Raw genomic sequence first — 24,122 nt, forward strand, 5'->3', positions numbered from 1 at the left:
AAAGAGAGTCTGCACACTAGATAATGCTCCCATGAACATATATTTAATTACCACCAAGTAGGGCTGCACAATTAATCAAAATCAATCATTTTATATAAATCGCAATATGGCCTTCTGCAATTTTCAAATCGCAGTATTTGTTAAAATCGCAATATTTGTTAAAGGCGAAATGTGTCAAAATACCATTTAAAATTAAATGTTGTCGTGCTGCAGAGATGTCCTGGCCTACACATCATATTCTACAGACTTAAGAAAACATCTTTGTTTGATAAAGATCCCTGCAAAAAAATCCCCCCATAATCATTTTATTATGTTTTTCAATGAAAATGAGAATAATGATGTAAAAATTATAGGGCTTTGACAGTTGTTGTTGTCTATTGGGCTTGAGTTTGCCATGTTATGATTTGAGCATATTCCTTTATGCTAAATGCAGTACCTGTGAGGGCTTCTGGACAATATTTGTCATTGTTTTGTGTTGTTAATTGATTTCCAATAATAAATATATACATCCATTTGCAAAAAGCAAGCTTATTTGTTCACTCCCATGTTGATACGAGTATTAAATACTTAACAAGGTACATTTTGAACAAATAAAAATTAGGCGATTCATTTGTGATTAATCACGATTAACTATGGACAATCACGCGACTAATCATGCTTAAAATTTTAATCGATTGACAGCACTAAAACAATTATTATTCCCTCTAATATTGTAAATCATATCGCAATATCAGTCAAAATAATCGCAATTGGATATTTTTTCAAAATCGTGCAGCCCTACCACCAAGGGACTTTTCGAGTGTCAAGCTTTTTTTCAGACAAAGAATATAAAACAGAGACACATCTTCAAATACATGCTAGGCCAGGTCACCCGACAGAGCACCTGACAGGTCAATTAAATATATGTTCATGGGAGTCTTTCCTCATTTATATCTTTTGAGTTCAGCTGGGTCATAGAGTAGATTATTTTCAACTAACTGTGTCTAGTGTGTTCTAGTGTGGTGCTATAGTGTAGTTCTTGAAATATCTTCTTCGTGACACTGGAAATATTGCAAGACTTACTTGTTTGCAATACGACATATACTGTAGCTCTAGGAATTCTCTATGGATATCTCAGTTTCAAAGACACTGTAATCTTCAGGGTAATAAAGTTCTGATATTTATTTTTTTTATCCGTAATCCTTAATGCATCTCAGATTTAGAATTTGAGAATTGTTCGGAAATTGTTGTGATCGCACGAGATGGGTTAGCTGGAGATATTTGTAGGGCACACTCTCAGACAGGAAGTTTATCTATCACGCATGCCTCCTGCTCCTCCACTGACAAGACCCTTTGCTTACAAGGAGTCAAACGGAGCACAGCAATTGAATATGCAACTGCCCCCTGCGGGATGCTCTCGCTGCACCGCTGTGCTCTCTTATCATCATTCAATCCAAACTGGTTGTGGATAAAGTGATCATTATGACAATTAGACGTGGCTCGATCCCCCGCAGGCCCCAGGAGTCCTATTCTGTGATGTTGGCTGCCGGAACGGGCTCCCAGCCACACGGGTAGAACAGAACCAGGGGAGGGCTAAGGTGTTTACTGGCAGCATCAACAGGATGGAGCTGCCTTTATACAGAGAGAGGAACCCAGGCCCCCAGGAGACAGGGCAGATAACGGGTTTATCATCAGCTCCATGCACATGCTTTGATTGTAATGTTCTGTGTTTCCTTCTGCTCCTCTATCCCCCTCCTTCCACGGATCCCCCCGGTGCCAATTAAGCTGAACTGCACAGAAACAATACTGTGCTGTGGTGGTGTGGGCTCCTAGCTGCGCTGTGGGTGTTCTTCTCCTGAAATTCAATCTCTATACTACAACCCCCCCCCCCCCCACCCCCCACACACACACACACACACACACACACACACACGCACACACACACACTACCCATGTCATCATCACAGTGGTCTCTCCACAACTAGCTCACATTCACACACCTTAAACATGATGGTGAATTGTGGTACCTCCTGATTGGAGCCCCGCTACAGGATCAGGCTGTTCTCATACGCAGTTCGTAGCTATACCTCTGAAAAGTAATGCACTGTAATTCATATTCAGTATATCCTATGATATCAATTTGTATGGAATCCAAGTAATTGTGAACCAGAAAGTATAAAGAGTGACAAGCATCGCGTAGGGAAGAGGTCAGGGTGGGTGGGTCAAAAAACACCAGACTTTTGCCCATGAGACCGGTGCTCGTACCCCGTGTGAAACCAGAAGTCAACGTAGATTTAGTTGTCACATAACTTCCGTACTTAAGTTACACCACTTTCGAGTTATTTTAACCCAAACCATGATCTTTTCTTAAACCTAAGTAGTTTTGCTGCCTAAACATAACGAAATTGTTTCCTGTGAAGACGTTTATTTTTAGTTAGTTTTAGTTTTTAGTTTATTTTGAAAAGACATGTAACGAGCAGAAATAAACACATGTGGCTGGACATTTTTCGAACTGTTGTATGAGGATACGTTGACAGAAATGGTGCATGTAGATGAGTTTGACCGTTCTTACTAAAAGTCCTGACCGATAGTGGATTTTTTTTGTTCAATACCAATACGGATACTTGAAACTTAAATCATCATGCTTTCTTTATATTTAGATTTGTATTTTTCATGAAAATATATGTTTTTGTTTTTTTTCTAAACTAGGGTTGCTCCCTCTTAGTCGATTAGTCGACTAATTGGTCGTTTTGGCCTTAGTCAACCAAGATTTCTGTAGTCGATTAGTCGTTATTTATGCTTTTTTCGTGCTGTATGAATTATTTCTATAAACTCATGAGCACATCTCTGGTAGACACAAAATTTAAAGTGGTGCTTATGTGTGATTCTTTACGGAGAAACTCAGTTTTACAGATCTGTCGATTAAATTAACTAATTGATGAGTCGACAAAATCGTACGAGTGTTAGTCGTCTAAGAATTTCTTCGGTCGAGGACAGCCCTATTCTTTGAGGACACAATAGCACCGCGTTCATTCTATACGTGCCACACAAGCACAGGTGTGGTTCAGCCAGTGCATGACGCCATCTTCCTACTTGAACATGTTTTATTGGATAGCTCTGATTCGAGCATACGAGAGCCTACGTAAAGCTTTACAGAGAAGTAAATGACACAACTTTGAACACAATTAAATATGGCAAAAACTACAATTATCCTTGAACTTGTTTGGAGTTGCTCTCAAGGCAACCCATTTTAAGACGCAACAGTTAAAGCCAAAAACGACACTTTGATATACATGTAAATATTCCCCTTAGTTCTGTGGTGTCTAGTGGTGTTTGTAGACTTTGGTGCAAAGCTTCAGCCTCTGCTCAGCATCTTGCATAGTACAACTTCCGTAAAGACACTCGAGACCAGCACGTGTGATAGTGACAGTGAGTTTTATAAATGCAGACATCTGGGAGCAGAAACCTAAAGCTGACAGCGAGTCCACTGACACGTATTAGCCTGTGTAACAGGGGCGATGGGGCCAGCAATAAAATATTTCACTGTTAAAACAAATAAGTCACAGCATGTTATTCTTTCTGTCCCTGCTCCGCTGACAGCTGCTCTGCATTCTCAGCGGCCATCAGAGACTCAGGGCTCATTTCATACGGAATAAATAAGTGGCCTCATCTCTACTATAACTCATACTGATCTCACAATTATCCTCAAACAGTGGGATGCCTGCTAGTGAAAGATGAAATGGTAACAAATATGGCAGGCAGAAAAGAAAGTCTATTCTATGAACTTTATAGCCCAGATGATGGATTATATCTTATTCTTGGTTGGTGGGAGGATTTATGTATCAACAGGTGGAGGAGGTGCAGTGGAGATTTATTTCTCATTGTACAAGGGAAAAGCAGAGATTATTACACCGGAGGTGTGTGTGTATTGTCTGTGTGAGCGTAGATGCTTCAGGTAGTCTTTGAGTGAAGGCCGTAGACATTGTTTTGCTCCAGTCAACTCATGTGGAATGTCCTTCGGTGGAGGAATGCCCATGAGCCAATGAGGAAGGATCAAAAGGTTCAGGGTAACAATGCATGGTCCAACACGTGCGTCACAAGGATTCAAAGACAGCTGCCCCTGCAGAATTGGAAATGGTAGCATTCTCCGCCACTCAGACAGGACCAGCATTCCATGTAATGCACCGTGAGATGTGAGATAACAACCGCTCCTCATCCCCGCACCTCACTCTCCTAGCTTTCTGTGGAGCGACGCCAACACTTTGACAGTGCCAAAGCCGGAGCCCCAGAGAGCAGAATTGGAGGGAAAAGAGGAATGCAGAGGCAGGTGTTTGTGAAAAATGAAGAGATAATGCCTCGTGAGAGATTCAATCAGAACCCCCCGCCTGGCTGTGGAAGAATGATGGCAGTCATAAAAATCACGAAGATGTTCAGGGGAAAAATGGAGGGAATGCGTTTTAAGTTGACACAGCAGAGTCATTTGTATAGTTTGAGGTTTGGAGATAGCAGGCATTATGATCAGCGACATTAACATCTGTTGTTAAGAAATTATGGAGGTAAATTATTATTAATATGAGGGTTAAACCTGCAGTAGGCAGAATGTTTTTGGCATCATTGGGCAAAAAAAATAACCTTTCAGCATATTGTAATTCAAGTGCTCTGAGAGAAAACTAGACTTCTTTTTTTTTCAGATTACCTGTCTCATGTACTACTGTCAGGATATAGTGACCGTTTTATAAAAATAACTTTTTTTAATCAGATTTGCTCCAATTCTACCTACTGCAGCTTTAAGCTTACAATATAACAGAGAACCTTGCAGCCTACCCCTAAATTGTCCCTCATCCTCATCCATATACTGTATGTACTGTAGGTGAAAAGTATATAGCATAGTATAAAAGTGCACACATTGTACTGTACTGTAGTAGTTGATAAAATGTACTATGACACAAGGCAGAACAAAACTCCTTTTAAACCCACTATGTGAAAGCTGAAACTCCTGCAAATTCACTTTGCAGCTGACAATATGTGAAACCTGCAGTTTCTCTAAATGAGCTTGTACAGTATATTGTCTTTTGAGCCGTGCCAAGAATATCTTACCTACTGCAGCTCTGGCAGCAGTTTTAGCATGATCGATGCTGAGGAGCCACAGGTTGGCAATTTGTCTTCTTTTAATCAAGGTATCTCCTTGGCTCTGCACTGAAAGGCTTTCTAATGCAGTGTTTGTTTCTTATGGCTCCGGTGCCAGCTCTGCTGCTCGCCTGCTGCTGAAGGAGCTAGTCATTAGCAAGGGAGCTAATATTTCAGCCCATTTAACCACTGTGTATCTTGGTGGTCCCCCTTTGGCTCCGGATTTAGGCCCCTTTGGAATTGTGGTCTTTGACCCGCTCCCTATGGTGAGTTTATTTTGGGGATGTGGGTCACTGCATCCCCAAATCCAACATATGGATCCAGCATTTCAAGTTAAGTTTCTCTTCCTGAGATGAAACCTGTTGACATTCTTTGGCAAAGTGCATTCACCTCTGCTCTGACTAACATCCAGCTGTGCAGTGCGCTGCATCCACTCCCACATAACTCCTTTTTTTATTTGACTTCAATGATCTGATGTTTAGTAGTACTCATAAATTCACTGTGGAGGAACTCTGTCTTTTGGGGTGGAGATTTATTTGTCAACTTTCACAACATTTCATTTGATATTCAGATTGATAGAACCCCTGTGGCTTATCATGTGGCTCTCTGTTGTTGCTCATTGGTGCTTCAAGTACATTCCTTTGCAAAGAGTCATTTCTTTTTCATTCGCATGTGGCCTGTGTCACTGCTGTGTTTGACTGGGCCGGGTCTAACGCAGTCCAAACAGAACTACAAGATTCAGTACACCAATTTATGATGTGTGTTACTTGGCTTGTGACATGGACTACACATATCCAAAGCTTGCCACTTGTGTTCAAACCAAGATATATATTTTTCTGAATTTCCCTTTTTCATTATTTTGAGAGGGAATAGATGTGTTAATTGTAGACATGATACTTGTTTCTTTGCCATGAGCTCTCTGCATGATGCTCACTTTTGCTTTTCGATTTTTTTTTTTAAAGAATCAAGCTGTTTTAGAGGGATACAATCACACAGGGACCACTTTATAAACATTATTCACACCTAAGCCTAGCATTCTGTTCATTCTTTTGTCAAGAAGAAATAGTGAGGGAGAGTACGACATAAAAAAAGGGCCGACCTGGCTTGTCTTGCCTAGGGAATGAAATGCTGTAGCTGATTATTACAGCTAACTATGATGGGAGGACCACCAGGGTAGTGACAACTGATGGAGCTGCCTCCGGGGTGAGACAAAGGTTTACATATTACACAAGCAATTTAGATGTTTTCTAAACATGTTGCCAAGACAGTGGGAGTTGGCAGCTCTCTGCCCCCCCCACCCCCCTACCCCCACCCCATCTCCCCCCTCCCAAGCCTTGAATTTTGCATGGATTTTGTGTAAACCAGGAAAGAGCGAGGGGATGGGGAGCAAAAAGCACGGACTGAAGCACTCTGCACTTTTGTGCTCTCTATGAACTGTGAGTGAGCTAATAAATTCTTTCAGCCACTCAGCGTAGCATTCACGGATATCCCCCAAAGATTACACACACAAATCACTGCACAATGGAGGCCACCGGGAGGGCCGGGGCGTCACAGGGGCCCCCCGACCCTGTGGACAAGCGCACATAACCAGGCTGCAGAGAAGACGGGGCAAAGGCGGGGGGGTTGTAGAGGAGGTGCAGCGCTACCCAGAGTCAAATGCTTTATAATGGTTGGTAATGGTATATTCAAGGAGGTTGGTGAAGGTGTGAAGTGAAACAGGCGAGGGGAGAAAAACAGAGAATGGGAGAATAGCAGGGGTGTGAAAGGGAATGTGATGGATAAATAAAAAAGGGGGATTAGAGAGGTTGAAGAATTAAAGGAGGTGGGGGGTGATGGGTGTGTAGGGGTTGCATGTAGTGGTCTTGGTGATGATGAAGATGACCGAGGGGGGTGATTCCAACCCCACACAGCCGAGCAGAAGCCAAGGAGGGACATAATTAACTCCTGGATCTTTTGTGTTTCTCATCTGACTGCAGGGTGGGGATGAAAGGGGCCTGCTAAGCCTGGCATTCCACCCCAATTACAAGAAGAATGGCAAGCTCTACGTCTCCTACACCACCAACCAAGAGCGCTGGGCCATCGGACCACACGACCACATTCTCCGTGTGGTTGAATACACCGTTTCGAGGTAATGGGAGAAGTGTGTGCCAAAGCTACCTTAAATATGGGTCGTTCACTGCCTGAAAGGAAACCAAAACCTCAGCTGCCTCGCAGTCTACACAACATTTAACTGACCTATTAACTATAGAGGATTAATATAGCATGGACATGCATTTCTTCATGCAAAGCCCACTTATTCAACCATTGAAAAATACAGGACAGTTTACAATGAGGTCAGTCGTAATTTGTAGCGATGCATGACGATTGGTGAAAATTCCCACAATCTGTTTTTCAGTGCATGCTCTCATTTTACTGTTGATTGCTTTTCAAATGCAATAAGAGAAATAAGAATAGGATGAGATTGAAACTTATTGGATGTTGTGAAAAAGTCCTGATCAAAAAACCCTGAAGGAATTGATTATAATATTGGCTTTTCCCATCCAACAACACTGATTTGACACATTTTTGCCAGAGACCATGGTAACCACAGTAAATACAAAAGCTTCAACAGCACACAGCGTATTATGGGCATTCATTTGCAACACTTTTGTGATGATAGCGATGTGTGCCTTCTGCTGTGTCGATACCTCACACTCCCTTCACAATGACCTGTAATTAAGAAAACAATCTTTTCTCACGAACGTGTTTAAGTGTTACATTTTAATTTACATAATCACAGTTGTATGTTTAACTTAATGATCTAATCTTAATTATAGTCTTGGCATGCAGTCGTGGTGACTGCAGCGTATAGTCCTTAATTTGAGGGTCCAATAGAGGAATGACAGTTAAAGTATTTGATGGTAGATTAAGAGAGTCATTTCTTTTTCTTTGGCAAGCTGCTTTTCAAGAATTGCAGGACTACCCAAAATAACACATCATGAAATATTTGTTGCTGATACTGTGAAGCCAAATCCTCACTTTGCACGAGAACTTGTGCAACATTTTGAAGCCTGTGTTACATCTCCACCCACTGTCTTTGCCTTTAAAGCTAGGGTTGGTAATGTTGAGAAACCAGCATGAGTACGCTAGATTTTTAAAATGATCCAACCGAAAAACCCAGCCCAGTCTTGCCAACTCTTTCCCAATTAAATTAGCTAGCAGCAGTAGCTCCAAAAGTTGTTAAATCTAGAAAGAAAGTCGCCAAGTCAGCAACACTGACAGTCTGTCTCTTCAGGCCTCCCCCCAAAGCCACTCTCCCAAAATTATAATCACGAACATGGCTATTGTTAGTACTCACAGCTGTCAAGCTAGAAGCTTGTGGAAGACTCCAGTGACGCGCAATGAGTGCGCGTGCAGGCAGCAAGCAGGTAGACAGGCAGGTAATCCGTCCACTCATTGCATTTGGACCAAATGCAATGAGTGGACGGGTTTATTACAGTCCTGCGACAGCTACAGATACCGGATTTCTTTCTTTTTTTTAGCTTTTGATTTATTGATTGCTGTTGGGATATAATGAGAATTTCAACAAATATAACAAAAAATGTTTTTGAAGAACATTATCAACTCTAGCTTTAACGAGACAGTGCATCAGACTAATTGTCTCCAGACAACAAACAATTGAACTCATTTCATGTCATGTCAGCGTTTCTTATTCATGCCTTTGTATCATTTTTTCCACCAACACAATTATTCTGTAAAGTAATTATAGACAATTAGAGTGTGTACTCATTTATAAAATCATGTCTCACGCAGTATATTTCAAAACATTACATTGAGTTTCTTCAGCGGCTTTCATCCCAATCATGAGGCAACTACGGGGCATTCAGGAGCCACTTACCAAGACCCTTATACAGTGTATACTTTTGAATATTTGTATTGAGACTGGCTGGAAGCATGTGAGTATAGCAATCATCTTTGCACCCTGTGACAATGATGTGTATGTTTTACCTCAGGAAAAACCCGAACCAGGTTGACACCCGGACTGTTCGGATGCTGATGGAAGTGGCAGAGCTGCACAGGAAGCACCTTGGTGGTCAACTTCTGTTCAGCCCTGATGGTCTGTTGCACATCGTCCTGGGAGATGGCATGATCACCCTCGATGATATGGAGGAGATGGATGGACTTAGGTGAGATCAGAGGTCTAAGAATTGTAGTATAAATAATCGAGTGCTGGTGTGTGCCCCAAGATTGAATCTTTTCCTAGCTCCCACTATCGTGAAGGTGTATTTTTTTTGTGTGTTTGAATGCAGTGATTTCACAGGGTCCGTCCTGAGGGTAGATGTGGACACAGACTGCTGTACATCACCTTATTCCATACCGCGGAACAACCCGTACTTCAACAGCACCAACCAGCCGCCTGAAATCTTTGCTCATGGATTACATGACCCAGGCAGGTGAGTGAAACATTTAATGAGACACTTCAGCAACGTCACACTGAAGAACTAAACAGCTGTTCCTTCAAAAGAGATCCACTCTTCAAAATTGGATGGCTACGACTGGTTCAAAATGTTACTGCTTTTGATTCTGTCAAAAACTGAGCAATTATCCTAATATGCTGTTTCATTACTGCTGTTTTTAGGAAAGAGTTTCATGAACTCAGACTGTTCTTATGCCACCTTGTAGTTGGTTGGTGTCACAATTTCTGTTTCTCCTATATTCATTCTGTATTCTGTTCTGTAGGTGTGCAGTGGATCGGCTTCAGAGTGAAAATGGGAGTCTGCTGATCCTCTGTACGGATGCAAGTGGCAAAAACACATCAGCAGGAAGAATACTGGAGATTACTCAGGGGAAAGATTATGGTGAGTTCCAATTTCCACGAGATTTTTCAAAAAATGTTCATCATATTTGTCTTTTTTTAAGTTTGGATGGAGTTCATTATTTTGCAATATTAATATTGCTCATGATACAAATTAGGGCTGCAACGATTATTTTCATTGTCGATTAATCTGTTGATTATTTCCTTGATTAGTCGATTAGTTGTTTGATCTATAAAATGTCACAAAATGGTGAAAAATGTTGATCAGTGTTTCCCAAACCCCAAGATGACGTCCTCAAATATCTTGTTCTGTCCACAACTCAGAGATATTCAGTTTACTGTCATAGAGGACTAAAGAAACCAGAAAATATTCACATTTAAGAAGCTGAATCAGAGAATTTTTACTTTTTTTTCCTAAAAAAAATACTCAAACCAATAAATCTATTATCAAAACAGTTGGCTATTACTTTAATAGTTTACAACTAATCAATTAATCATTGCAGCTCTTATAAAAATAACTGAGTGCAACCTTTGTCTACGTTTTTTTGATGGCATTGCGTACTGAGAAAGGTATGAAAATACATTAACCTCTTGGATAATCTTTCAGATTTATTCTGCTGAAAATAACATCTGTTTTTACGAATGTCTTTCATTTTGTAAGAACATGGTGTTTTGGCAACACGTTCCGAAAACACCCCAGGTTGAGAGCAGAGACAGTGGAGGTTGAATGTAAAAATGATGTGATCTAGAAAGATTCCCCCCCTGTGGAGTGTAGATATGCCAGGGGAATGTGAGATTGTGTCCACAAGTGCGATTTAAAGCTGTCAACAACAATAACGGTCTAGGTGATGGTTTCGCATTGTTGAAAACAGCTGAGAGGAGTCTGGCTCTTCTCACATTGAGAAAATAATCAATAACAGCAGCACCTTCACAATGCTAAATCTTCTTCTCTCCACAAAAAAAAACAACAAATTACTGCGGTTTGATCCAAATTACAAGGCTGGTTATCTTTGCCACAGTGAGGGTTGTTTTGGCAACCCAAATGAATTCGTCAACCTTGATCTCTCACTCCGATTCAAGGTGCCTGTTATTGCCACATACCACTCCTCACTTGGCTTAGTGCCTGATGTAACCAGTTAAAACTAACTAACCTAACTCTAAAGTGAATACAGTTGAGCACACCAAGTCTTGGATCATACATTTTTAAAGGCAGCAAACTTCCATTAATATTTCCCTTTGCCAAGACCATATTGCTTCAACATCACACTTCTGAATAAAAGATTAATAAATTCTCTTCCAGTTTTGATAAAGACATATTAAAGTTGGCTGCCAAGAAGGAAGAAGTCAAATATATTGCTTTCCCATTCAAATCCAGACGCACTCTTTGCTCTTTTTTCTTATTAAATTGAGTTTCTCTAATATAAACCACACAAGCATGACATCTAATAGACTACTTATAAGCATGCAGATTGATGAATATCATGATTAATACATGGATTGGATTGCCTCTATCATAATCTTTGTCTACTGGTGTTGCATGCAGGCAGCAGTGCCTTAATCAGACCTTTGCCTTGTTGTCCCTCCCCAGAAAACGAGCCCTCTGTCTATGACCTGCAGTCCAGTGGAGGAGCACCACCTGTGGGGGGCTTCATCTACAGGGGCTGCCAGTCTAGAAGACTTTATGGCAGCTATGTGTTTGGAGATAAGAATGGGTAAATATGAAAAACTATGAAACAGTGCTGATGGAAATCAAACTGAAAAATTAAGTTGCTACATGTTGTGAAATCAAGATAGACTTCCTGCACACTTGTTGACAGACAGCTATATTTTAACGACATTGTATCCCGTTGGTGTTCAAGTAGACTTGATTTATGAGTTATCACATAAACATCTTAAGTCCCATTTAGATCAGCGTGACCCTTTCTTCTCTTCTCACACTGAAAATCTGTCCCTTGCGTCGGTATGTGCCAAAGTAAACACAGAGTTCCATCCACGTGGGGGAAAACAAGTTTTATGTTACTGTCACCACCACGGCACAGCCCATCCAGTGTAAATGGAGATTAGACATCCTACTCTGTGCTGTTCACACTTCTCTTTGGTTTGTAATTTATCCTACTTTGCTGATGTCAAACGCTGACGCTTGAGTAAACAAAGGAAGTAAATAGCAGGGGGGGAAGTACACTATCAGGAGTTGGCACTGTGTTTAAAACAATGTGTGGTCGGTTAATTCTGAACCTCATTACAATTTGAGGGCATACTGTTGTGGCTAAGTGAAGGCTCCGGCGTGATGTGTGTTTTGAAACTAAAAGCCAAGGTCTTAAATAACACCATGTGCGACATGGGGTGGAGAAGGAAGATGGGTCAATGAACCACGTTACAAGAAGTAAAAGCTGTCCCTTTTTCCAGATCTCAGCTGTTATTTGCCTAATACTGCTGCAAATGAATTGCATTGTATTTCTCACTTGTACAGCGACTTATAAATGTAAGAAATGTACATGTCGTGTACCGTTTAGTACATCATCAAATCAAATGGAAAAAAATAAGTGCCAGTACTCTCTTATTCACATGTTGCCGTGTGTATCAGCCAGTATCAGAAATCTCTCTCTCTTTATTTGCTATTTTTTTAAGCATGTTATAATGTCTCAGTCATAATCAGCTGTGATTTTATTGTTATATTATTATACTTGGGCTATACATCTTCTATAGTAGCCCTATAATACTCCAATAATATTCCAACTGGAACATTATAGGGTTAAGGTGGCGTGTTTGTATATTTACCCATAGTGTTAATAGTTAAAGTACTTTTCTGCGTTATAGTCTATAGTAGGGTATCATTCAGGTTTTAGGAGCAATGTCCCAGTCAGGATGGACATATTGTGCAAACACCAGAGAATTGGCAGCTGCCACAGCAAGATAAAGAGACGCATTCTGAATTTCTACAGTGAATGTATGTGAAAGAAAAGTTATGAATCGCCATTACGAATCTCCCAGAGAAACTGATATGGAGAGGGCACAAAAGAGTACCAGCAGCTTGTGAGAAGTTCCGGTACGCATGAAAAAGTCACGGTACGCCAAGGAGTGAAATTAATATGCATACCGGTGAAAACCGGCCCACTTCGAGCACTGACATGAACAGTATCTGCACGAGATATACTGACAAAGTAATGACCTGCAGTAAATCACCTACTCTGTGTGTTTTGTCTGTCTCAGTAATCTGCGGATCCTCCAGAAGGCTACATTGTCAACATCAGCAAGTGGTGAACAGTGGCAGGAGAAAGCTCTGTGTCTGGGCTCAGCTGGCTCCTGTGGCACCATGCTGGTGGGACACATCTTCGGTTTCGGAGAGGATGAACAAGGTCAGTAGGGCAACGATGAGAAACCTACGCTGTTATGCAGATGATCTATCTCTTCTCAGAATTTCAATCTAGCTCTTTCTTTCTCTTTTCTCCCCTCCTTTGTTTTGTTTGTACTCCCTCTATCCACATGAGTGACAGCTATGTGTTAACATATTTTCTGAAATCACATTTTTACAACATGAACCCTTGAAGGTTTGTTGGCTTGAAATGAAGGATGTCAAAACTATGGAAAAATCTTTCTTTTGTTGTATATTTATCAATGGTGCACATGTTAACATCATGGTGAGGAATTTTCCAGTTGGTTATTTACAGATATGTTAGTAATGTTTTGTACTAACACAGTTGGATGCATAAGAGCATTATTAAAATCTGGAAAAATTGCAACACCTCGCCAACAAGGAATAACACTCAAAACTACAGGGGAACTAATACCACTCTTATTCTACCTCTATGGCACATTCTCAACAGGATATTAAATAGTGCGTACTTCCTTCTGGATTAATTGTCATTTCCATAAGATAGCAACGATACTCCAAAGACCCACTCATGAGCTGGGTATTGGGCCACCTACAAGGCAATGTTTTGCATGGGTAGAGAGATGTGTTACTATTTACCTGGGGGGACTGCAGCATTAAGATAAGGTAGGGTGAGCTGAGGTGAGCCGACTAATATGATACAGAACATTTTTTTCCCAGCTGGACCCCCACCAGACACTCACAGAATTATTAACTGTCAGCTCTGGTGTTTCTGATTAACATGAACACATGATGTGGATCACTCACACAGCCATCAGAAATGTTTGATCGCAGTTCTTGCCAGGTCTCTTGGAGTTATTATTTGACGAGGTATTTAAAGATTCCTGCATTTGATCATGATTTGCAAGTGGTGCAAGAATCGTGGAGGGGGTGGGCTCGTGTCCCAAAGTATGGGCCCCACAGACACATGTTTACAATTTGTCCCCTTATGGAATTTTCTTGTGGGCTTGTTCCTCATTAAATTATCCGCCTGGTTCCCAGTCATGAGTATCCAATTGCCCCATTAAACTCTTTCTTAGAGTCCTTTGGCAAGTGCAGCAATGCAGAAGCTGTAGCTACACTCCTCATCTCCTCATGTCCTCTCCTTTTGTCCTCTTGTCTCCTCTTGCCTCCTCTTGTCTCCTCTTGCCTCCTCTTGTCTCCTCTTGTCTCCTCTCCTCATTTTGGTATTGCATGAATGGCTGTAAGGTTAATTATTGGGACATATGCTGCACATTAAAACTATGTAATGCAAATAGTGCTGATGGTCCATTTCCATGTGACTGTTCCTCTTTGCAGGTGAAGTCTACATACTGGCGAGCAGTAAAAGCCTGGCGCAGTCACACAGTGGGAAACTCTACAAGCTGGTCGACCCTAAAAGGTACAATCGCAGATTTTCTTTTCCTCGGGGGCTGGTTTGTTTCACATTTGGAAAGGGGCTTTGAGTCAATCATATTCTTTCAGCCATCATATGTTTGTAAACTGTGGTGATATACAGTTGGATCAATAAGTGATCCCTCATGCCATCTAATGACAACTATGTTGTGTCCTTAATTCCAAATCAACATGCTATTTAGTACGCTAAAACAGTATGAGAGATTTTTTAGTATGTCCGAAACCTAGTATGAAACCAATAGTACGTGAATGACATGCTATTTCCGGTGAAATATTACAGTATGCAAAGCTGGACACTACGGCGGCAGAGATATCCCACAATGCAATTTGGTAGTGACGACAACGTTCATAACGGATGTTGACGGACTTAATTTAAGTGTAAGATTTCACTTTTGCTAGGCGTAATATAGTATTTCAATTAGTTCAAACTTTGATTCTCACAAATCATAATTTTGGTCACATGAGGGGTTACCATGATTACGTGTCTCCAACCAGCAAGGAGGCTCTCAGGATGTCAGTGCGTCAAAGATACATACTACTGCTACTACTACTATATTGACACAAAATTATGTTGAACGATATTGGGTACACATATTGGGTATGTAGTGCATAGTATGTGATTTTGGACACAGCACTAATCCCCCATCCCTAATTCCATTTTTTGTTTTATGACACCAGACTATGATGATCCCACATACAGTATAATATACAAGACACATGCAGCCGACTGTAATGAAGCCATGGATCTATAGTTAATCACATTTCACTACAGTGACATCTTTTTCTTGCTAATTTAAAGTCCTCACTACCTATACACGTCCTCTCCCTACACACTAAACATTTCGCTGTGACCAGAACTTTTGTGCCCTTCAACAAGTCGTCACATGACCACCTGCCAGGGCCAAAACAAATGCTGAGCAGTAAGTGGAGAATAAGCATAGCATTTCAAAATGTTAGTGTAAAGTATTGCGAACAGAAACACCGACTAGCTGGCCACGTTCACCTAAGTAACTATTGCCTGCTGGTTATTGTCAGAGCTTTTGACAGCAGGGTTTATTCTGCTGAGAGTAAGGAAAACACAAAGCCACCTGTTGTCAAGCACAGAGACCTCTACATATTTTATTTCAGCACGTGTAGAAACACACACATGTTCATGCATATAACATAGTGCACATTTTATTCATCATTATTTGGACGGAGTTCAGCACACACACCAGCTTAACTTTGAGCGGTGCAACCGATCTATTTCCGTGCAGTCTAATGCTTAATTAGTTGATGTTAAACAACTGGAAACTGTGGGGAACACTTTATAATTCAAATGTCTGTGTGTCACTGTCTCATAATCCTTACCATATGCATCACAGTATTAGTGATAGTGATGGATCTATAAACTATTTGTGCAAAGCCAAGTACATGTGAAAAACATTTGTCACTCAAGACGAGAAAATATGCAGACAGGGCATGAATTCATCCCACATGATACAGTAGGGATGTATGAGCATTTGTGTGATATATTACCCTGGCAGTAAGGAAATCACCGCAAACATAAGCAGACTTTGTAATTCAAACCACTTGCATATTAAGTTTCAAGCTGAACCCCCCCATCTTCTTATCAGCACTTCTTAGGAAGTTGAGATAGTGAGATCCTGCAGGGTTAGGCCCATCTGTCCAAATTTAAACAAATGCATATGAAAAGTCCCAAATGAATCATACTTCTTTAGGCGAGGTCCGATTTGATTAAGAGAGGCAAATAAAGTGAGAGAGGCAGACTCAGAGGGAAAAATTTGCATGCCTCAGAATGACAATAGAAACATATCCGCAGCTGATTATTCCTGGGTGACGACAGTGCCACCCAGGCATTAGCACAATTAATTACACCACAGATGTTTCAAAGGGGCCCCGGTGGCTCGCTCCATATTTATGTTTTCTGGCATGGCCGCTGGACGCATTTCTCCCAAAGAACAATTCTTTCCACCATCAAGTGGACTTGTTTAGTCTGTGCGGACCCTGTGGTGTTGGAGCCTTGACTCCTAATACTCTCTGGCTTCGTTATTATGATCTTGTTACAGGGAGGATGGAGAGGGGGTGTAACTGGGGTAGCTAACGTGTCTGACCTCAGCGCGTTATCAAGTCTGGTGGTCCTCCCCTTTTTCCCTTTTCCATACTGTGAGAACATCTGGACCCTAAATCCCTCTCATAAAGAGGTTTGTTTTAGAGTATGGTGGTTTTTGCGGTCCGCTATAGCATCTAGTGCTGTGTTTTGATCAACTGTGTGTTTGGGAACATGGAGGGGAAAAGAGGAACTGTTAGGGAGGGCGGCAAAGGCTTACAGGGAAACATCAGCCATAAAATCCCTCAGCAGTGTTTGTGTAAACATGTCCTGGCCAGATGACTTCATTTCTAGGTATATGTTTGTCAGTTGGAGTACCCCTCCAATAATAAATAGGCCACCATGCATTTTGAAACATGCTGAATGTGTGTGGTGTGAGGGTGTATGTGAGTGAGAGTATGAGAGAGCAAGACAGGGCTTGTTTGTGGTATAGCAGTTGGATGGAAATATTTCCAATCATAAAGTCTCTATAAGTTGTCCGTGAGATGCAGTTGAAAGCTTTGAATGAGTAGTAAGTGGACCTTTGAGTTTAGATTCTCTTCACCATGTACCGTTCCCAGGTTAAGGTTAAAAGGGGCATCCACGCACCTATATTTTATCTAAGGCAAGACTATAGACTATATATAAGAAGTGGACATAGTCACCTTGACTTCACCTATTGGTTTGTGGATTGCCATTTTGAAGCCTCGAGTTTGGCATTTTGGCCGTCGTCATCTTGTTTTTTTGCAACCAGAAGTGATACGAGAGGGTGGAGCTAAGAACAACCGAACTCTGAATAAGACATTTTCAGGCGACCAAAATGTTACAATTAACTTTCATGAACTGAAAACACACTGTGAAAGGGCTAAAGTTGTAAGTTGCTAACAAGTGGCTGAATGAGACTACTAAACGTCATCACGCCGACTCATCCACTGTTACAGTGTCGTTGTGGTGTAGTTCATCTATAGCCTAACGTTAGCTTTACACATCAAAAAATCATAAAAATGGTGTTCCTTTTTGAAGGAGCAAAACGTGTAAGTATCATAAACGTCTGTTTGCCACAGAACTTATTTTCTGCAATAATCCAAAACCCAATTGATAAATCTCATTGGCTTTTTGTCGAGGGAACCCAGGGCGATGCTAACTTCCTGTTTGGCCTACAAAAATATGTCATCCCTGGACCATTCTGTACAATCAGGCTTCTTTTTGCAACCAGAGGCGTCGCCCACTGTTGGCTATTATAAATAATGCAAGTTTAAGGCACTTCTGCATTGGCTTCACTTTTCAGACTCGGAAGTTGATTTGTATTAGCACCTTTCAACAACAGCGTAGTTCAAAGTACTTTACATAAGATATAAAAAAGGTGTTAAGATATAAAAGAAAACACAAGATACATATACCGGTAAATAGGATTTTTTAAAAAGTAAAATATGTAAATAATAGAGATGTGATGGTGAGGAAATTTTCCCACTGGTTAATACACTTGTGACAACGCTGGTGTAACCTAATTACACCGAACGTTTTATAAGAAAAGATGACTGTCAATATGTGTAGCGTCTTTATTTTGATCTTTACCATCGGTTGTCTGTGTGTCTGTGTGTCTGGCCTCTCCAATAGAGCTTTTGCTGCATGGCCGCAGGTTTCCATCTGGCGCCGCGCACATTGGCTGTGACCGCTCCGTCCTCCTCACGGTGAACGTTATGGTTCCATTATAGCATTGGGTTTAAATCTGAAATATTGCCAAATAGGCGCTTTTGCTTTTCGCTTCGACACCAAATCCACCGCCATCGTCTTGTCTATCAACTCTCTCTCATCCCGTGTGTTCAAACTGACTCCTGCTACTAAGTGAATGTGTCTCCATACGGAGCAGACACTTTCACTTTCAGTTTGTAGTGTCCGTCTTCTGACTATGTATTGATAACATGGCACTGTACGCAAAAATGTACTTAATGGTTTTATTTCTGTAAAAATAGCAAAACGACGGATGAGGCGGTGCAAGTTATGTAATCGGTGTGTGCCCGACCACCGTGGCAAGCCTTATCTTCTTCTGCTTTTCAACAATCTTACTTCCTATATTAGCCTTAAACATACAGTAATTGAGCAAAGCAGTAGGCCTCAAACTGAACGATACTGAATGATTGTGGTTTACTCTGCACATAAAGTATACTGTAGGCAGGTATTCATGGGGACGTTTGGCTACTTTTCAGTCCCACTGAGTCTGCATTTGATAGCATAATTATTTATACAGTGAGAGCATTATATTTATGCCAGGAACAAATAATGCTAAAAGAGACCCATTTCTTTTTGAAAAACAAAGAAAGATATTATGATAACAGCACAAAGTAGGGATTTGTTTCACCCCCTCTGTGTATATACAATATGTCATGGGAGTCATATAGCAAAGTTAAATGTTTATCGCACCATAATTCAAAAGGCACATGTTGCACTCCATCAATGCAGTTGGACAGAATCAGCCTCACTCTTACAGTTGGCTTAATTATACCATACAGTATAGAGCCAGACCTCCTGCTGATTTCTGGTGTAAAATGCAATTTGCCTCTCTATTTGTTACAGCCCCTCTCCACAGAGAAGGAGGGAAAGCAGTATAATGAAAGAGTTTTCACACGTCCAGGTTTTGTCAGCTGCAGGCTGGACTGATTGAATTACAGTGAGCAGAGACCTTAAAGAGACACAGTGAACTTCGAATAGGGTCCTGGGACCTCCTTTATGAACTGCATTAGCCATGGAAGTCACAAATCACTGGATGTACAGGGGAAGGAGACAGCGGGTGCTCGTTTGTGGATATCTTTATCTGCATGTGTGCCTCTATGTGTTTTTGTGTGTGTACAGATATAAACCGTGTGGGTGGTGCGTACACGCGAACATGCACATCTGTGAGCCTGTGTGAGCGTGTGGTGCGCTAGCTCCCAGCATGCTACAGGGGGAAAAAAAGCCTTTTCTTTATTTTCCTATCCCTCCTAAATCTTCCTACATCTCTGCTGTGGTCCTCCCCTCCACAAAGCTGCTTGCCAGTCGCACTGAATAGCCCTGGCTCCTACAATACACAGTAAATTTCTTGCACAATTAAAACAAGGAATGAAGCTACAAAAGAAGCCCCCAAACAATGGAGTCGGATGACAAAACAGCAAAAGAGACCACACTGGGCCGTTTGATTAAGCCATTGTCAGGGCGCACAATGTACACCACTCCACAGCCCTTTTCTCACATATACCTCACGTCAATCAAACTGGCCCCGCGAGCCAACAAGCTAAACACACACACACACACACACACACACACACACACACACACGCACTGACAAACATAATAATCAAACAAATCTGAGGCAGAGCATCCACACTGCTCCGATGGCACAGACTCGATTGGACGTCAGTGTTAAGATATGTTAATGTTCAGTTTCCCCTGATGTAAGGACAGAAGGGAGGGCGAGTTTTTAGCACAAAACGACTGAATGATAACCTTCATTAATCTCCCTGGTTCTTTGCTTTATCATTAGAGCTGTGCAGTCAGTCCTGAACTAGTATCCCTTGCTCACTTTCCACTCTGTTTTCATTTTAATTACGACATGATCTACGTTTTATTTCTAATTTTCGTCATCATCTGTCTCTCTGTCCATGTAACTACCTCATGTGTGAGAGTTGTCGCCCTTCTCCTACTCCCTCACTCTCACACATACACCACCCCTCCCAAAGTTGATAAATTCCCACAGTGGCTGTTGACCCAGCTGCCTTTGTCAAGTGGCGCTACCAGCAGGTGCTGTTTTCACAGCCACCCTGGCAGTCGTACAGACTGTTTAGTAGCGCTGCTGACCCCGGCCTGCTATTAACAGTGTTAGCTACAGACCCCCCCAATCCTCCAGGGACTCTTACTCTTTCTCTCTCTCCCTCTCTTTCTGTTTGCTTCCCTCCTTCGCTCTTTTTTTAACTGCATGCAGCCTGCAACAACAAAAGCCAGCACGGATGGAGTCTGGAGTTGGGTGCTGATGGGAGCATGGGAATCAACCCCCCCGCCCTCCATCCCTAAAGCAACTTTAACGCACACACACACAGTCACAGTATTGTCATTGCCATCAGTCAGTGTGTCCGTCAGAACACTTGCAACATATTTTTCAAACTAGAAAGTAAACACTCGCACAGTCAAATAAATACAATTATAACCACACAACATCGTAGTTACAGTCATTTATCCAACAACTGACAGATTTCTATTTAAAGCTGTGTCTTCCAACACAGTCAACCCTGCACAACAGGTAAAACAAATATTATATTTACCCAGCTACTGAAGGTCAGAGCAGGTGAGACTCAACAAACCAGATTAAAATTTCCCCACAGCAGAATACTGAGAGCATCTAACACCCGGGCCACACCGCCTGCGTGAGCAGCGCGTGATGGCTACCTTGCTGAACTGCTGCGTCTCTCACGTGTGTGGTGTCCACATAGTCCGCCAGCCCTTTCTTTCTACATAGTTTGCCTTTCATAATGGCTATTTCATTTATATTATTTATTTTAGACAGAAAAAAGGTTAAGAAGCGTGTGCTCATTTGTAAATGATAATAATCAATCATTAAAAGCCGGTACTCTATTTATTTATGAAGTTGTGCAAGTCACTGCATTTTCCACAACACTGTCCTGCAAATATTTCAGAATAAAAGCCTTTGTGTTCGCAAATATGGGATTCTGTCAAACAAATAAAAAAGAGGGCTTTTATTCTGAAATAGAAACAGGAAGTTTTGAGTTGAAATTAATCGAAACATAGAAACTGTAGTAATGTTGCTGGTATGATTTCAATACACTGTCAAAAGATCATTTTCATTGTCTATTTTTGCTGTGATCCACGGCACGCCTGCACGGCAATGCACACACGCTGCTCACGCAGGTAGTGTGGCCCAGGCGTAAGAGTGAATACATAGTTGGCTCAACTAGATTTATGTACTACAGTACATTTAAAACATTGCTGATTTGAGATTTCACATACAAAAAGATCACCTGTTTGAAGGTCCTGAGCCCCATCTAGTTTTGGTTTCTACTGCTGATTGACCAGTTACTCTGCAGCCATGATTGATGAAATCTGTTCTCCTACGGACGAAGCATTACATAAATACACACTGACCTCACTACTGATGCTCTTCAGCTCTCATACCAGCGTCAATCTACAGGAGTCCAGTTACCAAGCCTGTGTGTGTGTGTGTGAGTGTGTATCGCTCAGTGTCCAGCAAATTGTGTTGCCTCATTAGCTTTTTACCTCGGCACAACAGAACTGTTTACACGTCTATAGCTCTCCCGCTCTCTTTTTTACAAATGCACACACAGACAAATATGTGTGCGAGTGTGTGGGCAACAGGCGCTAACAGACGCTTCACATTTGAACTCCATGACGCACTCGCTGTATTATTTCCAGATTTGTAGAGCGTGATATGAAATAATTCTGTTTCAGCCCATTTGCTGATGTGCGTGTGTGGATGTTTGTCTTAATATGGAATGATCACAATATGTCTCTTTGGTGTTCAAACTTGACGCATATGGTGTGGAGATGTTTGTGTTTGTGTGTGTCTGCATTTTCCAAATCATGTTTATATTCGTGGTGGCCCTGTGTTAACCCTACATGTATGTGTTGTTTTGTTCTTCAAGAAGGGAGAATTTAAGGAGTCATAACAATAAAAGCACCACATTGGACACAGGTAGTGTCTGCTGTACAGTTTAAATCCATCTTAGATGGTAGATTAACAATTGACTTGCAATGAGTTGACAATATACAAAAGTTGACAACACATCGATGACAAATCATCGGAAAATGTAGACAATGTGCATCACTTCAAAAGTGCTATCCCACTTAGGCTACATATCAACAAAAGCTATATGATTGTCGATCTTGTTGCAGCTACAGCTGTTATGATATATCAAAATGTGTTTAAATACAACATGTTTCGTACAGTACTGCCACGAATCATAGTGAATTGTGTATCTCAGCCAACACGAGTTGGATGAGTGTTTTGTTTTGCCCAGTCCTTGCTCTTTTGTTTGTCTATTGTGTTTGATTGAAATGATTGATTTGCACGAAACTTTGTGGAAACTGTGGTAATCTGGAAAATAAGAACTGATGTGTGTTGTTGAGAGGCTCTTCTAACTTCGTAACGGACTCATTGACCATAGTGTGCCTAAAAGCAGACATAAGAAGTAGGAAACTATCCATTACTAGCCCAATCAAACAACCTGTGGATACTGGAAAAGTCATTTCTGTTTTGGACATGACAACCCTGCCAGCAGCTGAGCACAGAACAAATACAGAGCTGATTAGCCGTGTAGTGTAACTGGACAGCAGTCTGAACAAGTTAGTAGAATTAAATAAATGACATCAAATCATACAAACATTGAGTAACAGTATAACTACACACCTTGACACCACAATTTTTCCGTTGTTAAATCAATGCGACCCTGTTTACATCTATAATTATTTCCAGTACAGTCGTTATTATTGGGTGCATCTGTGGTTGAGGCATTTCAGCGGAGACGGTTCATTGTTCAGGGGTTCTTTAAGGATACAAAATTGTAGTAGCATGACTCAAGATCCAATGTGTCATTATTATTGGATGTAAGCTCAATGTTTGACCTGATATAAATAAGGAGGGCAAGACTTAACACTGTGACTTTAGAGGCAAAAACTAAAAATCTTTGTATTCACTCCCTATTGAATGCTGATTTTTCATGCTCCATTCGCCAGAGTTCGCTTGCTCGCTGCATTTTAGGAAGAGGTTTTAGACTGATGGTCTAAAGGTCCATGGTTCAGCAGAAAGTGCTCAACTGCATTTCGTTGTCTCAGTACTCTTTGTGGTGACAGTAAAGTTGAATATAATTTAATGTGACTGCCAATATCTAAAACTGTGTTAATGAAAATGTCCTAAAACCGATCTTGTCAACTTACTAAATGGCATTAATTGGGAGATATCATGGTGGGACTATGTTGAAAGACATTAAGCGATGATATACTACTTTCCTACTATCCTCCTTTCTGTAATTCGTGAGCATGCCATGTGACGCTTGTGTCCCCCACATATTGACTTTCCCTCCTTCTAACAACTGTTACAGGCCTCATGCCCCGAAGGAGTGCCAGCGTCAGGTGGAGCCTCCAGAGCTGCTGATGACAGCTTGTTCCAGACACTGTAAGAACGGACACTGCACTCCGATTGGCAAGTGCTGCTGCAGCCCCGGCTGGGAGGGACCCTTCTGCCGAGTTGGTGAGTGCCTTTTGGTAGATCTGCATCTGCTCCTTTCAGCATGGTATCCTCTGGACAAACATCGGTGTGTTGTTCCTTTCCAGATGTATAAATTAGGTTTATTAATAGGGATGTC

The 24,122-nt window shown here is 41.3% G+C and overlaps 1 protein-coding gene across 2 annotated transcripts in view; it reads left to right on the top strand.

Moving 5' to 3' along the window:
• The window catches only part of hhip (hedgehog interacting protein), a 41,481-nt gene that overhangs the window by 13,595 nt on the left and 3,764 nt on the right, over positions 1–24,122 (top strand). For both annotated transcript variants that reach the window (XM_074629403.1, XM_074629404.1), the window contains exons 5-12: positions 7,083–7,234; positions 9,099–9,272; positions 9,396–9,539; positions 9,826–9,944; positions 11,490–11,613; positions 13,112–13,257; positions 14,571–14,652; positions 23,859–24,007. In XM_074629403.1, coding sequence (XP_074485504.1) covers positions 7,083–7,234; positions 9,099–9,272; positions 9,396–9,539; positions 9,826–9,944; positions 11,490–11,613; positions 13,112–13,257; positions 14,571–14,652; positions 23,859–24,007 — 1,090 coding nt within the window. The remainder of the gene's footprint in view (positions 1–7,082; positions 7,235–9,098; positions 9,273–9,395; positions 9,540–9,825; positions 9,945–11,489; positions 11,614–13,111; positions 13,258–14,570; positions 14,653–23,858; positions 24,008–24,122) is intronic.

Source organism: Sebastes fasciatus, chromosome 3 (genome assembly GCF_043250625.1).
Source record: "Sebastes fasciatus isolate fSebFas1 chromosome 3, fSebFas1.pri, whole genome shotgun sequence".
Taxonomy (NCBI): Eukaryota; Metazoa; Chordata; class Actinopteri; order Perciformes; family Sebastidae; genus Sebastes; species Sebastes fasciatus.